General features: G+C 57.0%; 1 protein-coding gene across 1 annotated transcript; it reads right to left on the bottom strand.

Annotated features, from left to right (window-relative positions):
* Positions 1-123: 123 nt before the first annotated feature.
* On the bottom strand, positions 124-15,998 carry LAMP1 (lysosomal associated membrane protein 1). Its single transcript, XM_047756519.1, has 9 exons — positions 15,807-15,998; positions 7,507-7,625; positions 5,625-5,841; positions 5,347-5,508; positions 2,865-3,049; positions 2,294-2,419; positions 1,475-1,541; positions 1,221-1,391; positions 124-995 (listed from the first exon to the last, which is right to left on the bottom strand). The coding sequence occupies exons 1-9, from the start codon at positions 15,856-15,858 to the stop codon at positions 856-858; spliced, it is 1,239 nt and encodes a 412-aa protein (XP_047612475.1). The 5' UTR covers positions 15,859-15,998; the 3' UTR covers positions 124-855.
* Positions 15,999-16,452: the final 454 nt, after the last annotated feature.

Genomic DNA, 16,452 nt, shown 5'->3' with positions numbered 1-16,452 from the left:
CTGGAGGTCAGGCCAGCGCCCACCTCCCACGGGGAGACTGAGCCACAGGCTCCACGCGCCGTGCAGGGGACCGTCGCCATCGGGACCTCCCCTGGGAGCTGACGAAAGCACGAGGCCCAGGCAGACAAACGAAGAGACATTTATTAGCATTGTTACGGCAACACGTCCCAGGAGGGGACGGACCCTCAGCGCACAGCCACTGAGCTGCAAGCGTCAATCAGTGAACAATTACTGTACACGGTGCAAAGGATCACCCCAAACCTCAAACAGAAGACAAAATCACTTTACAAAAAAGTAAATAAAAATAACACCCATTTTTCTATTTAAAAAATTGCCAGCTCTCAGGTGGCGGAGCACAGGGAGCCGCAGGGCCGCGCGAGGGCTGCTGAAGCTTAACGGGCGCCCCCCCACACCCCCCTCCTCGTTCTGTCCACGACTCCTGCCCCTGCCCCAGCCCTGGCGCGGCAGCCTCCGCTCCCGGCCGCCATGGGTCACAGCGTCAAGACCAGAGACCCTCCCTCCGTAAGGCTTAAACCAGGTAGAGTGAAAAGAGCGAACCCCGGAACCTCACAGCCAGATGATAGCGGAGCCAGTGCCAGTTTAGAAAAGCACTCTCACCCCCCCCCCCCGCCCGCCCCGAGTCCTACTTTGGTAAATATTAACGTTTAACCAGTTAGCAAAATATTTAACCCAGTTAGCAAAATTAACACCGTCATTTCCGCAGTTACTCTTGTGCATAGTAAATGTTGCCGGATGAACTTCACATTGGAAAAAGCAGATGTGAAAACCAGTTTGCGAGACAAGGGTGCCCCTGACAGCCACCTACACCCAGCGAGGCTGCCGGCGCGGCGGGCGCTAGATGGTCTGGTAGCCGGCGTGGCTCCTCTTCCTGCCGACGAGGTAGGCCATGAGGACGACGAGGACCAGGCCCGCCAGGGCGCCGCCCACGGCGATGGGGATGAGCATGCTGTTCTCGTCCAGCTGACACTCCTCCGCTGCGGAGACAAGGCAGCTGCCACCTCCTCCTGCGCCCGCGCCCGGGCAGCGCCCACCTGCTCCCGAGGGGAAGGGCCCACGGCCTCCGCAGAGCAGGGCCTCGCGGAGCGGGAGGCGGGCAGCCCCCAGCTGGGCTGGGCCCTCGGAGCAAGGTCCCGAGGTCCCGCGGACAGCGGAGTTTGCTCCCGAGCGGAGCGGCCTGAACCACACCTGACGCTACTCACCGGGCCCGAACTTGTCCCCGTCCACGCGGAACGCCTGGACCCGCACTTGGAACACGTTCAGGGCAAAGGCCTCCGTGACCTGCAAGCGCTGCTCCGACCTGCACTTGTAGGAGTTGCCAGCGGTGGCCTGCAGCGCCCTCAGCGAACTGTTGGCGGCGCTAAAGCTGGGGTCTGCAAAAAAGGCAGCGGAGGCGGCGCTCCAGGCACCCGCGGGGGGCGGGTGGGGGGTGGGTGCAGGGGCGGGGGGCTCTTACCTCTGGCGTCCGGCAGAGTCATGTTCAGCTGGACTCCCTGGAGGAAGACCCGGCTGGAACTCGTGTTCTTCAAGAGAGCACACAGTCATCAGTCACCGCCAGACCCCAGGGTCTCCAGTGACAACGTGGCCTCCCGCGGCCCTGGCTTTAGACCAAAACTGGGGGCTGGTCCCCAAAAGGCCTCCACCTCAGGAACGCAAATCCCAATGAGCTCCTGACAGGCCTTGATACAGAGCCAGGTTCCTGCTGAAAGGGGGCCTGTTCTAAAAAGGTCACCTTTTTGGAAAAGCGGAACTCCATCAGGAGAAAGCCCACTGCTCCAAGGCGCACGCACTGCGTGTACCGCAAGGCACACCTCTGCTTTTCCCGTCATTTTGCTAACCTGCATCTTCCCACCAGGTACAAGAAGAGATAAGGACGTTCCCGTCGTGGCTCAGTGGTCAGAGAAGCCGACCAGCACCCATGAGGACGCAGGTTCGATCCCTGGCCTTGCTCAGCGGGTCAAGGATCCGGTGTTGCCGTGAGCTGTGGTGTAGGCTGGCGGCTACAGCTCTGACTCGACCCCTAGCCTGGGAACCTCCATGTGACGCACGTGTGGCCCTAAAATAGCCAAAAAAAAGAAGGAAGCAGGGAAGCCAGCCCAGGACCTCGTCCGAGGCCACAGGTCACCCCTTTCCTGAATGTGGTGTTTGCAGCAGCGGCTGCCGGAGCAGGGGTTGGGGAGCGGGGGCCCAAAGAGGCAGGCAAATGCGGAAGGCCCGGCTGTGGGCAGGGTTTCTGGGCGGAGGCGGGGGGTGGGGGGGCGGGCGGGACCCTCACCAGGGCAAACTGGAGGGCCAGCAGCCGCAGGCTCTCGCCCTGCAGCTCCAGGGTCACCAGCTGGGCGGAGCAGCTCCCGCCGAACGTGGTCTTGTTGGGGTTGATGTTGAGCCCTCTGGTCACGGTCTAGGCGAGAAGCATCGAGAGGTCAGCCTTCCCCCACCCGGCGGCCCCACGCTCCCCAGGGCCAGCTCCACGGCGCCTGAAACCCGCAGGCAAAGTACACGCGACGCAGGTGGCTTCCCCTCCGTCCCGCCCCGTGGGATGCAGGCTCCTCCGTCTCGGGAGGCCGCTCCCCACGCTCAGCACGCTCCCCTCCGTCTCGGGAGGCCGCTCCCCTCACAGGAGGGGTCCAGAGGCGACCCCAGGCCTGCAAGGTCAAGTACTTAAGACAATGCAAGGTTCTCCTAGGTCAACACCCCCGTGCCGTGGGGACAGACAAGACACGACGGGGTCCATTAGGAGGAGGGGGCCCTTGGCTCAGGACACACCAGCCAGAACCTGTCCCTGGACTCGTGGTCCACGCGGCCCGAGGGGCGGCACCTGGGAGTGGCTTGGGGCCGCGGCCTACCGTGTTGTCCTTCGTCCTGTAGGTGACGTTCAGCTGCAGCCCCATGCTGGCCAGCAGGCAGGTCCCGTTGGCGCCGCTCACGTTGTATCTGGACACCACGGGGCTCGTGGGTGCTGGGGTGGGGGTGGGTGCGGGCGGTGCCGTCGGGGTGGGCGGTGAGGGCTTGTCTTGCTCACATCGCGTCTCTGCGGGGACGGTGGTGGCTAGTCCTGCTGCTTCCTTGGACCACAGGGACCCGTGGACACCAGCCAACCGTCTCAAGAGGACCCGCCCACCAGTCTGGGTGCCAGTTCCAGCTGCTCCAGCCCAGCCTCAGGTGGCCCCCTGCCCACCAAGACCCCTCCCACACAACCACCAGTCCCACCACACCCCCAGGACAGTCGCCACAGGCCACCTGAAACCCACGTGCCAGGCCCAGGGCTGGAGACAGTCCCAGGGCCAGCAGCAGAGGGGCCCAGAGCACCAACAGGGACAGACGGACACCAGGGCACAGAGGGAGCTGGGGCCACCAGCACGGGGCCCCAAGGGAGCAGCAGGCAATGTCCGCAGGACACGATGGACACTCCCCAGGGACGGCCCAGTGGGGGAGGGCGGGGCACACGCTGTGACTGTGAACCCAACCTCCCCGCCACCCCCCCCCCCCGAACTTGATCCACCCAAAACTGCCACCCGAGAGCAAGGGTGTCTGAAGCCAAGTGGAGAAGTAACCAGGCGTCTTCCACAGGAGCAGGACAGACACGCCTCCGCGGAGATCAGTGAGCGCCCTGTGCTCCAAGGCACGCGGCACTCCTGGGCACTGTCAGCCTAGTAGGCTTCTGGGACAGTGGAGCAGCTTCTGTCCAATCTGGGCCCTTCTGCACAACTGCTGAGCCGGGAGCCCACGGCCAGGCCACGGGAGGCCACTGCAGGCCAGGTCCCGTGCGACAGCAGATCAGGCAGGAAGTCAGGGCGGAGAGATGGGAGCTGCCCTTGGCCAGTCCTGACGTCCGGCCCCAGCTCTACAGGTGCAGGGACAACTGTGCAGGGTGTGACTTGGCCACAAGACGTGCCCCAGCTCCACAGGGCCCTCCTCATGGGGAGGGTACAGGTGAGCCCGGGGCACTGATGGGGGCGGGGGGCTCTCTAACTTCAGGGCACCAGGCCCTCTCCTCCCCAGAGGGTTTACTCCGGGTGCCGTGGCCTCTCGAAGGCAGTCACACCTGCCCTGGTGGGCAGGCATGAAGTCATGGGACAGTCACAGACTACGAGGGGAGGTGGTCCAGTCTCAGGCCCACCCAAGGCCAGGGAAAGCACAGTGACCAAGCTTCTGACCAGCTAACCCAGACAACCAGCCATACCCTGGTGACCCCGTGTGGGACACAAGAATGCCTTCGGGGAGGTGCTGGTGGCAGGGGCTCATGTGGGGACAGACCCACCCCCATGCCTCTCGTCTACCAATACGTGAACGTGCCCCCATTGGGAAGCAGGAGGTGGGGCAGGTGAGTCACTGCAAGAGCCAGCAACTCAGAGACCACGCGTCACGACCTCTGGGCGTCTGCTCTGGACACCCTGGTGAGCCTCGTGACCACGCAGGCTGACCACTCCGAGCCTTAGCTTGGTACCCGCTGCCTGGGCCAGGGCACCAGCAGGTCCTAGAAGGGGCTTGCTCCCCCAGCCCACGCCGGGCTGAGAGGGGCGGCTGGTGGAAGGGCCTCGCCCAGGTCCTTGGGGACCCCACTTCGGCCGTACTTCTGTCACCTGGGTTCCCCTCCAGGCCCAGCCCCGCGGCTGACACTCCTCCAGCTCAGGGGTCAGCAAGCTTTCGCTGTGGACGGCTGTGTCCATGGCAGACTCTGGTGCCCAGGTGCCTGTCCCCCCTCGGCTCTGCTACGTGGGCACGAGAGCAGCCACAGGAACAGGCACGTGAATGGTGGTGGCTATGGCCCGATGAAACGTTAGCTATGGCATCGTTTTCACGTGTCGGAAAATGTTCTTCTGATTTTTTAACCTTAAATTCACAAGCCTAAACACCACCCTTAGCTTGCTGGCCGTGCAGAGACTGGAGGCCCTGGCAGCCAGGCACACAGGAGGCTGACAGGTGGCCTGCAGACCACAGGTTCCGCAGTGCCAAGCCTGCGGGTCAAGGCTCAAACACTCCCCTGCCCCTCCTGGAAGCGACTGCGGCCCATGAGCCACCCAGCAGCACGTGGGGAGGCTGGCCACCTGCCTCGGGCCCCCCTGCGCTGGACTGAGGGAAGGCAGAGTCTCTGTGGACACAGCGGGCTTGAGCTCAAGGACACCTGTGACCTGACCTCACGCGCTCTCAGAGGGAAGACGGGGGGCCTGCCCTGCCCCGTTCCCGTTTTAATCCCCCGCATCTGAAGAGGTCACCCTCTCCAACGCGGGCGGCCGCACGGTAACAAGGGCTCGCGTCCTCCACGGCACCAGGCCACTGGGCACCCACGGGAGGCGGACCAACAGCGCCGGGCCAGGGCGGGCCTACCTTGCTGGCTGAAGCTGTTGTTCGCCAGGTACGCCTGGATGGTGGCGTTGCCGAGGGTGACGGTCACGTTTTTGAGCAGGTGCACCTGGCTGTCGCTCACGCACCTGTACTTGGTGTTGAGGTCCGCCCTGATGTCGGTGCTGGCTGCCACCGTCTTGGCGCCTGCGTTCACAGAGGCGGTGATTCACTGCGGGAAGCGCTTCGTGAAAAGCAGCTGCAGACACCCCCTCCTCAGCCCAACTGTCTCCACTCCCGAACTGGCCTATTTGGGGTCTTACCCTTAGAGCTCGCGCTGGGGAAGAACTCTGCGTCCGACAGATTATAAACCAGCGTCATCAGCTGGACGCTGTAACGGGTGGCATTTCTTGTGAAACTGAGGGTGAGCGTGTGTCCTCTTCCAAAAGCAATCACCAGACTGGAGTCGGAGGTGTTCTCTTTACCACAAGAGCTGCTGTTTAACACCTGGGCGCTGGCTGGCAGGCTGAAGGTCGTGTTCTAGAACACGCAGGGGAACAGGGTCACTGAAGGGACCCCGAGACACCACGGAAAGATCCTAAGTCTGACAGAAACTCAGACCCCAGCTCCGTCTCAGGGGTCGCTACTAACACACCCCTTTCCAATAAAAACAAAAACCATAAAGAGTCCGTATTACATGACGAGTAACAGACCAAAAAGTAATTCAAGGGTAGGACTGACGGTTTCAGGAGTTCCCATGTGGTGCAGCACCTGAAGGATCCAGTGTTGTCGCAAAAGCTCAGAGCACTGCTGAGGCGCGAGTTCGATCCCTAGCCTGATGCAGAGGGTTAAGGATCCCGCGTTGCAGGAGCTGTGGCGTAAGCCGAGGCCAAAGCTCAGATTTGATACCTGGTCTGGGAATTTCCACATGCGGCAGGTGCAGCCAAAAAAAGGAGATGACTTCATGTAATTGAAATTTTTCTTCATTAATATAATTTTAATTTACAAGAGAATTAAAACTAAAGTTATCTCAGAAAACTGAAATAATTCACCTTGGGCTTCAAGATGAGCTATATGCTTTTATTTGCAAAAAAGCCATCAACCACTTCTTTGCTGAAGAAAAGTTTAGACTATGTCTCCCTAATCAAAGAGAAGAGGGAGTTTACTGCAGAACTGTCTGAATTAACCACAAGTAAAACAAGCAACCCGAAAGCCACCAGAACCCGTCTTGATGAACTGGCCCCAAGAATGACCGGTGATAAGCTCTCCTGTTGGACAGGCCACGTCCGGGACAAAGACACACTTTGTGAAGTGGGAAGGCACGTAACGCAGGGGGACAATCCCATTTGTGTAACATAATTCATACACGATGAAACAGTATTTTTAAAATCCAAACAAAAAAATGAAGCAGAAATTGAAAGGTGCTTGGACAAGTCTTAAAACTGAAGACGCTTCTGTGGAACAAAACTGTCCCGGCTTCCCGCTGCTTTGACAAAGACCACATGTGCACAGAGACGGGACAGATGGACGTGGAAGCCAAGCAGCTGGGCGCAAGGCCAGGGCGCAGAGACAGAACCGCAGGTCCTCCCTCGGCCCTGGGCCCGGCTGCCCTCCCAGTGCCCAGGAAGCATTACGGCATCTGGCACGTGGAGACGGCAGGGAAAACACGCTTCAAGTTAGCATGCAGTTCATGTCTGGTTTAGGGTTATATTTACAAGAGGACGTGTTAAATAGGAGCGAGTGAACTGGTCCTACTAAGGAACTAACAGAGAAAGAAGTAACAAATGCTGCTTATTTGTCAGGAATCTGGTGAACGCGCAAGCCTTCCTCACCGTAAAAAAGCATAAAATGGTTTTAACAAAACCACAAGGGACGCTTGAATCCATCTAGTTCCGTGGCTCTGCTCCTCCAACAACTGTTCACATGCAATTCTTGGGCGTGAGTTTGCCTAAAGCAGAGCTCTATTCACAGGCTGTACCCCGGGCACACAAAGACCTCGAGAGAGCCCAGCCGCAGGGGATGATCAGCGTGGCACCAGGACAAGGTGCCACCCTGAGGCGGCCAGGGGTCGTCCAGAAGAAAACGGGGAAAACGCCCGTGAGAAAACCGGCCAAGTGAGCTGCGAGCCCCTGAAGAGGCCCGGCCAGGCGAGCCACCCGCCCGCCCCCGCCCCCCCCAGCGGCGGGCGAGCCCCGCTGTGCCGACCTTGGCGCCGCTCGGGCTGTCGTAGCTGATCTCGAAGGCGGCGGCGAAGTCGGCCATGATGCAGGCGGTCCCGTTGCCGTCGCTCACCACGAACACCGCCGAGGCGCCATGCGCGAGGCCTGCGGGGCCAGAGGAGACAGAGACGGCTGGACGCATTTTTGAAAACACACCTTTCGAAGGCGGCTGCGGGGCTCCTCAGGAGAGCGCGCCGGCCTCCTGGAATCACTGAAGCCCGAGGCGCGCGCGGGGACCCGGGCTGGGGTCAGCCCGCCTTCCGTCCTCCGGGACGCGATTCTAAAGACGCCCTCCAGGTTGCCGACCTGCCATCAGCTCTTCAATGCTTCACTTCAGGACCCTTACAGGGAAATCACAGGTCAACTCCGGGCGACCCCACGCACAGGCCGCCCCGCGCTCCTTCCCGGCATCTCTGGGAGGTGGGGGTGGGGTCCTGAAGGCAGGGCTCAACCTCAACACTGACCTTCTACGGTCACCCGCGGGGTGGAAGGGTCATGTGGCAAGAACAGCCAGGGACTCAAAGACCTGAACTCTTGCCCCATTTCCAGAAAGGCTGGAAATGCAGGCGACCTACGCAGCGGGCGGAGGCCTTGGGACACCGCCCACCCTCCAGGTGGTTCCGCTAAGCAGCCGGGGCGGGGGGAGTGGCCGCCCCTCTGAGCCAAGTCCTCAGGGTGGACCCTGAGGCCCCTGGAGAAGAGGGGAACTTGGGAGCTGTGCCCAAGCCCATGCTGCTCTCAGAGAGAGACTGGCAAAACCAGGTGTTTGTGACAGTTCCAAAGCCAAGCAGCCACTGGGCAGCCTTGGGTCTGGCCGCTCCGAGGACCTCGCCCCTTGTCCCTGTTCAGACCCCTGTGTGCCCTTCACCACGTGGTGACACACCTGGCTACGATGCCTCTCAGGCACCCTCGGAGGACACCTAACCAGCTTGGCATTCTGAAACCCTGTCCCGACAAGGTCAAGGTGAACGGCTGCAGTGAGCCCAGCTCACCTCACCCTCAGGACGGCCACCAGGAAGATCCTCAAAGCAGCTCCCACGTGTTAAAGCCACGGGTAGAGACAGAGACCCCATGTGCATCTCCCCGGAGGCCTCTGTCGAGGGAGACCGAGTCTCCATTCCCAGAGAACAGCTGCTCTGTTCACAGCGGCCGAGACAGGGAGCAAACCTAAACGTCCATCGACTGAGGAGGGATCAAGAAGACGTGGCACATACACACAACGGAGTACTACTCCGCCATAAGAAAGAACAGAACGATGCCACGTGCAGCAACATGGATGGACCCGGAATAGTTACACTAAAGAAGTCAGAGAGAGACACACAAACAGCACATGATAGCACTTACATACGGAACCTAAACTGTGAACCTAAGCAGATGAACTCACTTAAAAAAAGAAACAGACTCACAGACATAGAAAACAAACATGGTTACCAAAGCGGGGGGGGGGGGGGGGGGGATGAATACGGCGGCTGGGATTAAGATACATATAATCACTACTTAGCAGTTAAATGTGTGTGTGTCTATACGCAGATCTGTCTATAGAGCTATACCTGCACATCCATCTATGTGTAGATCTATGTATATCTAGAGAGAAATACACGTGTAACTGAATCGCTTTGCTGTATACCAGAAACAGTGCTGGAAGTCAACTAGACTTTAATTAAAAGAAAAAAGGGGAGTTCCTATCACGGCTCACCCGTGACGAATCCAACCAGTATCCATGAGGACTCGGTTTGACTCCTAGCCTCACTCAGTGGGTCAAGGATCCATGAGCTCTGGTGTAGGCCGCAGACAAGGCTTGGATCCTGCGTTGTTGTGGCCATGGTGTAGGCCGGCAGCTGCAGCTCTGATTCAACCCCTAGCCTGGGAACCTCCATATACCTCAGGTGTGGCCCTAAAAAGACAAAAGAAAGAAAGAAAGAAAGAAAGAACGAAAGAAAGGCTGCTACAGGAGACTGAAGCAAACTGAAGGGGACAAGGAAATGCTTGTTTTGCAAATTTTTGACCCCCACCCCCGCAAGCACCCTCAAGCAAGATCACACTAAATTCACTTCCAATGAATGAACATTCCTTTTAAAAACCTAGAGAAAATCCCCGAGTCTTTTCCGACACTGTGAAGGTTTTACAGACATGCCTCTGAGAGAGCTGGGGTGCGTGCGCAGGAGCCAGAGATGCCTGCAAGGCGAACACAGGGCAGCAGCAGAGAAAGCCTTGGGCGCTGGAACCAGAGGACGAGGCCACCCCAGGCCGGGACGCCCTCCCTGGCCGTGGGAGCCACACGCCACCAGGCCAGCCCAACCCAGCAGGAGCAGGGTCAGTTCCTACCAAGCTGCTGTCTGTAAAACAGTTCCCTAAATCACCAGAAAGCTCAAAACCCTTCATTATGAAACATTTCACATTAAGCAACTTTTCAATCAGTTTTTCCACTTAGTAGCATGCTGAGGGTCTTGACCTTTCAAAAGACAATGAAGAATCACTATAACAAACTTAAAATAAGCATCAGCAGCAGCAGAGGTTCATATTTATTCTGGAGAGGCCCAGAAAATTTTGAATATTACTGTTATTTTTTAAAGGAACTCACTTATTCCTTTATTGTAAAATCAATACATGGACTTTGTAAAACACATAGACTTTCAAAAGAAAAAAAATCACTGTCAACACTTTGATGTACACGTCTCAAGATTATTATGTTTACAGACAATATGTGATTTTCTTTTTTTTTGGTCTTTTTCTCTTTTAAGGGCCACAGGCACGGTACATGGAGGTTGCCAGACCAAGGGTCCTATCGGAGCTGTAGCCACCAGCCTACACCAGGGACACAGCAACTCAGGATCCAAGCCGAGTCCGCAACCTACACCACAGCTCATGGCAACACCGGATCCTTAACCCACTGAGCGAGGCCAGGGATCGAACCTGTGTCCTCATGGATGCCAGTCAGGTTCGTTAACCACTGTGCCACGATGGGAACTCCTAACATGTGATTTTTAAAAACAGAATGGGATCATACTATTCAAAGAGTTTTGTAACCTGTCCATCTTTAGCTTATTTTCACACTGACCTATGTGGGCAACACACGTCCTTCATCTTAAGATGAGCCACCTGTCACAAGTGCACAGCAACCACTGCCAGGCTGAGTGGCTTCCTTTCTCCCTGTGACTCCTGCCAGGATGTTGCAGTGTGTCCACGAGTTGTGCTGGACTTGGCACTCTCAGGTGCTCAGCCCAGGAGGCCTCTTGGCAAGGTCCTCTCACCTGATCTTTCTTCACGAAATCTTCTGAACCAGCTGTCCACAGCTGTGCTCTGCTCTTTATGGTCACTGTGACTTTGTTCCCATCTGAACTGCTACGGCATCGATTCACTGATTTTCTGACGTTTACTGATTGCCAACTTTCTGAATTTCCTGGGGGGTTAACCTTATGGAAAAACGGGCAAAAGACCTGAACAGACATTTCTCCAAGGAAGATGTACAGATGGCCAACAAGCACATGCGAAAACGCTCAACATCCCTGATTATTAGAGAAATGCAAATCAAAACTACTGAGGTACCACCTCACGCCCGTCACAACGGCCATCATTAATAAGTCTAAAAATAACAAACGCTGGAGGGGGTGTGGAGAAAAGGGAACCCTCCTGCACTGAGGGTGGGAATGTGAGCTGGTACAACCACTATGGAGAATAGTGTGGAGGTACCTTAGAAAAACACGCGTAGAACTACCACAAGACCCAGCCATCCCACTCCGGGGCACATATCCAGACAAACCTTTCCTTGAAAAAGGCACACGCACCCGCATGTTCACTGCAGCACTGCTCACGAGAGCCAAGGCATGGAAACACCCCAAATGTCCATCGACAGATGGCTGGATTGAGAAGATGTGGTACATATCCACAATGGAAAAGACACCAGAAAGTGCCATTTGCAGCAACACGGATGGAAGCAGACACTCTCATACTGAGTGAAGTCAGTCAGAGAGAGAAAAACAAACACCATATGATATCACTTTTACCTGGAATCTAACATAGGGCACACATGAACCTTTCCACAGAAAAGAGAATCACGGGCATGGAGAACAGACTTGTGGTTGCCGAGGGGGAGGGAGCGGGATGGACTGGGCATCTGGGGGCAACGGATGCAAAGGCTTGCCTTTGGAATGGATAAGCAATCAGACCCTGGCGTATCTAGTTACTTCTGATGGAGCATGATAATGTGAGAAAAAGGAATGTATATGTGTGTGACTAGGTCAGTAAAAAATCGACAGAACACTGTAAACCAGCTATGAAGGAAAAAGTAAAAATCATCATACAAAATTAAATAAAATAGGAAGCACTATTATTACATTTTTGCTTTTTACAAGCCACACCCGAGGCACATGGACATTCCCAGGCTAGGGGTTGAATCGCACACCACAGCCACAGCAATGTCAGATCCTAGCCACATCTGCGACCTACACCAAAGCTCACAGCAATGCTGGATCCTTAACCCACTGAGCAAGGCCAGGGATTGAACCTGCATCCTCATGGATACTGGTCAGGTTCATTACCGCTGAACCACAAAGGGAACTCCCAGAAACTTTTGCTTATTAAAACAAGAAATTTACCCCCAGAAGACAGCAGTGGTCAAGAGAAAAATATCGACAAGAATGTTGGAACATAAAACTGTAAGACAAAGGTATGTATGCTAACGATCAAAAGTTTTTTTTTTAAACTCTATCACAACGGCAGTTGGTTTAAAAAAAAAATCACCTTCTTGTATTAGTTAAACTGTTGGCAGTAACTTGAGGGGTGTCCCTTCTGAAAGCCAAAGCCACTGCTCCTCCCAGGCAGCCCCTCCCCTAAGCCCCCTCTCCCCTAAGCCTCCGAACACTCCCTCCTCTACACCAGGGCAGCTGCGGGAAGCTGCCTGCTTGAGATAGGGGATCTAGGTCTAGGACAGACCTCTCACCACAAACTAGCTGCGTGACCTTGGGCCAGGAGGAACCACCAAGCCCTGGCTTTAGGAACCTGCGCGGTGGGAGTAAGAGCACTGACATCTCAGGGCTGTGAGAGCCTCAAGTGCGCCAAAGCAAGCAGTGATGAGGACCGGGCATCAGCCCGCTTTCAGCGTTGGCCGCTACCATTCACTGTTCGGTGCCTCACAGCCCTCACCCACCAAGCTCATCACCGAATCCTCACCGCCTGAGCAAAACATCAGGTAAGCGTTCTATTTAACCGACACCCGTGCTGCTTGTGCAGTTACCCTGACTGTCGTGACAGCTTTAACAGGCACTAGGACGACGCCCTTTTACAGACACGGTGACCAGAGCACCGAGAGGTTAGCTGACTGCTCGAAGTCACAGAGGAAGCGACGGCGGAGAGCCAGGTCTGGAACGAGGTCCGCTGGGACAGAGCACGTGTCTGCCACATCTGAACCACGTTTTCTCTCCAGCGCTCGGCGAGCAAGCCCGTGTGCCTCACGTTACAATACACTCCCTTCTGAAATGAGGCTGCCATCTATAGAACGAGTCAATAAACCATTAACGGGAGTTCCCGTCGTGGCGCAGTGGTTAACCAATCCAACTAGGAACCATGAGGTTGCGGGTTTGGTCTCTGCCCTTGCTCAGTGGGTTAACAATCCGGCGTTGCCGTGAGCTGTGGTGTAGGCTGCAGATGCGGCTCGGATCCCGCGTTGCTGTGGCTCTGGCGTAGGCCGGTGGCTACAGCTCCGATTCGACCTCTAGCCTGGGAACCTCCACGTGCCGCAGGAGCGGCCCAAGAAATGGCAAAAAATAAAATAAAAATGAACCATTAACATCTAAGAAATTACTTTCTAATTTCTTTTCTTCTTTTAAACCCAGTATTTTTCTTCTTAACTGGTGATACAGTCATTCACGAGGGCGCAAAGGAAGGAAAAAGACCAAACCGGACATCACAACCTCTAGAGAGCAGTTTGCACACCTCTCAACAGCTGGCAGACGTGCTTGTTTAGGGACCAGTGCTGTTCACGTGCAGCCCCTGCATGAGCGCTGACTATGGGTGAGGCACGAGGGGGCTGGGGGACAATGAAGATACACGTGTAAAAATAAGCACGACGTGGCTGAACCCATGCTCCCACGGAAGCACGTGCTGCACGTGCCTCTTAGTCAAGTCTCGCGGGAGCCAGGAGGAGAGAACTAATACAGCCCGGAGTGGATCCATCAATATAAACCCACAATTATGGACCCAAAATATCCTGACCTCAAATCTAGGCAAGAATTCAGTCACCAGGAGTTCCCATTGTAGCTCAGCAGTTAATGAACCCAACTAGGGTCCATGAGGACGTGGGTTCCATCCCTGGCCTCACTCAGAGGGTTAAGGATCCGGCACTGCCATGAGCTGTGGTCAGCTTGGATCCCCAGTGGCTGTGGCTGTGGCGCAGGCCGGCAGCTGAAGCTCCGGTTCCACCCCTAGCCTGGAAACTTCCATGTACCATGGGCGTGGCTCCTACAAGGAAAAAAAAAAATTCAGTCACCGATATGAGTAATGGACAAACTCCCACAGTTGAGGATGACATTCGTCAGTATAAAACTTTCCCAACTTCCTAAGTGACAGTTCTTCATTCGCAAAGAGGAAGGAGATCATCTAGCTGACACCAACGGCTCGAAGGGCCGTGTCCGGCAAGAGACTTACACATACGGACCAAAAGGTTTGAGTGTACGTTTGTCTGTGCTTTCCACCAACTGCTGAAACACAAAAGCTTTAATTTCCTAGTTATCAACACAGGGCGAATTTGTAAGTTACAAGTTTGAAATATTTTTAGAAAAGAAGCTTTGTGGTGGAATTGTGCATTAAAACACTCTTAGTAGATCTTTGTTAAAAGCTAGAGTTTAACTGAACAGAAAACTTAAAAGATATGATGGAATGTAGAGAGCTTATGAATTTTTCTCTTCGTTCAGGTGAGTTTTTTTTAATTACTCAAAGAACTTTATTCATAGTTGTATAATGATCATCGTGACCAGATTTTATAGCATTTCCATCCCAAACTGCCAGCCCATCCCCTCACCCCCCACAGGTGAGTTTTAAAACATGAAACAAAACCATTATGAAAGTTCTAACGCATGGGAGCCCTTCTAATAAAGGAGTTGTTCCTACATGGCAAGACTTGTTCCAGCAACTCGTCTCCTGACTAATTACACCTGCTGTGGGAGAGCAAGGCTTTGGGTTTGCTGCTGGAATAAGGTCATCCCTTGTGGCTGTTCTGCAGCTCAAAGAACTCATTCTACACCGCAGACAAAAGGAAGACCTGAAACCCAAATCCATTCCGTCTCAAGAACAGAACATCCGGGTAGGACGAGACTTAGAGGTGTCCAGAGAATTCACCGCACTTAAGTGGGGGAACGGGAGTTTCTTTCCGTGTCTCCTGAACTCCAGTGGCGCTCCCACCAGCTGCGTTCTGCACGTTTCAGATCCTGGCCCTCCCCTCATCACGGGGAACAAGGTGAGAAAGAACCGCGGGCGGGCAAAGAGCCCCCAGATCAAGCCACACTGTGGTTCCCTTCGGTCAGCGCGCACTCCCTCCTCGCTACAACAGATAAATCCAACGACGCGCGCCCGCACGGGCTGCTCCTGAGCTCGGAGGGCTGTCGGAGTCCCTCCTCCGACTCCCGGGGCCCGGCGCACACAGAGCAGGAGCAGCGCTCCTCACGACGGCTCTCTAGACACGGAGAGGCTGCTGGGGGACCCGACCGAGCCGACCTCAACCTTCTGCCCACTGCGGGCGCCCTTTAACTCAAGTCCTTACAACGTAACGAAATCCCCCAGCGACACAAACACGGGCAGCAGCGCTCCACGCCACCCTGCCAGGGGCGAAGGTTAAAGCGCGAAGGACGAACTCTAAAGGCCGGGGTCGCCGCGCCGCCCTTTCCTCCTGTGGGGAGATCCGCGACGGGCGGGGGCCCAGGCCGCACGCAGCCCTCCGCGGCCACCGGTGCCCCAAGATAAAGGGGCGAACCACGCCGCTCGGAAACCACCAAGTCACTGCCCACTTCACCCACGACACGAGTTCGGAGCCCAGGGGCCGCGCCCCGCCCTCCCTCGGCCGCGGCTGGGCACCTGGGCCGCCCACCCCTTCCCCGCGCAGCCCCCTCGGCTGGTGCAGGGACGACTCGCCGGCTCGCCGACCCCCGGAGTGCCCGGGCCCGGCCCGACCCTCAGCCCCGCAGCGCCCGCAGCCTCCGCAGCCTCCCGCCCGAGCCCCCCCATGGCCCCCGGCCCCTCACACCGCCCCCATCCCTCGGGGTCGGCGCAGCCCCTCACCCCGACCCGGCCCCTCACCGAGCAGCAGCAGCAGGAGCGGCCGTCGCCAGGCGCCGCCGGGGGCCGCCATGGGCGCGAGCGGGAGCCGGGTGGGGGTCGGGGGCGGTTGAGCCGGGGCGGGCGGGCCGCGAGCTGACCAGGCCGGCGTGAGGGAAGCTGGTCCCGTGGCAGCGCCCGCGGGAGGAAAGAGACCCCGCGGCCGGCGGCGCCCGTCACGTGAGGCCGCGCTGCGCCCGCGCTGCCACGTGACCTCCGTGAATCTCGCGAGAGGGCGCGAGTTGAGGCGTCCTCCCTACCCCCGGCGCCCGGCTCGCACGTGACCTGGAGTGGACACGTGATTGTGGCGTCACGTGACACGACTCAGACCCCCCCCCTGCCCAGTCTCCGACCGCCCGAAACGAAAGGCGGGCCGCCGGCCCGCTCAGCTCGGAGCCCCCGGGACCAGCCCGGGGCCGGCGGAGGAAAAGATGGGATTGGACTCGACCTTCGGTTCTCTGCCGCGGGCCGAGGGTGGGAGCTCCCGGGGACCGCCCCACGGAGCTGAGCGGATGTTTCTGCGGGGACACCGAGGCTCTCGCGCTTCTCAGCCTCGGGGCTCTTCGAGGAGGACGGGAGGGATTAGGAAGGAGGCCGAGTCGTGCCACTCGGTCCTGAAAGCCGCACA

Source organism: Phacochoerus africanus, chromosome 13 (assembly GCF_016906955.1).
Source record: "Phacochoerus africanus isolate WHEZ1 chromosome 13, ROS_Pafr_v1, whole genome shotgun sequence".
NCBI lineage: Eukaryota > Metazoa > Chordata > Mammalia > Artiodactyla > Suidae > Phacochoerus > Phacochoerus africanus.
This window is presented reverse-complemented; position numbering and strand designations above follow the sequence as displayed.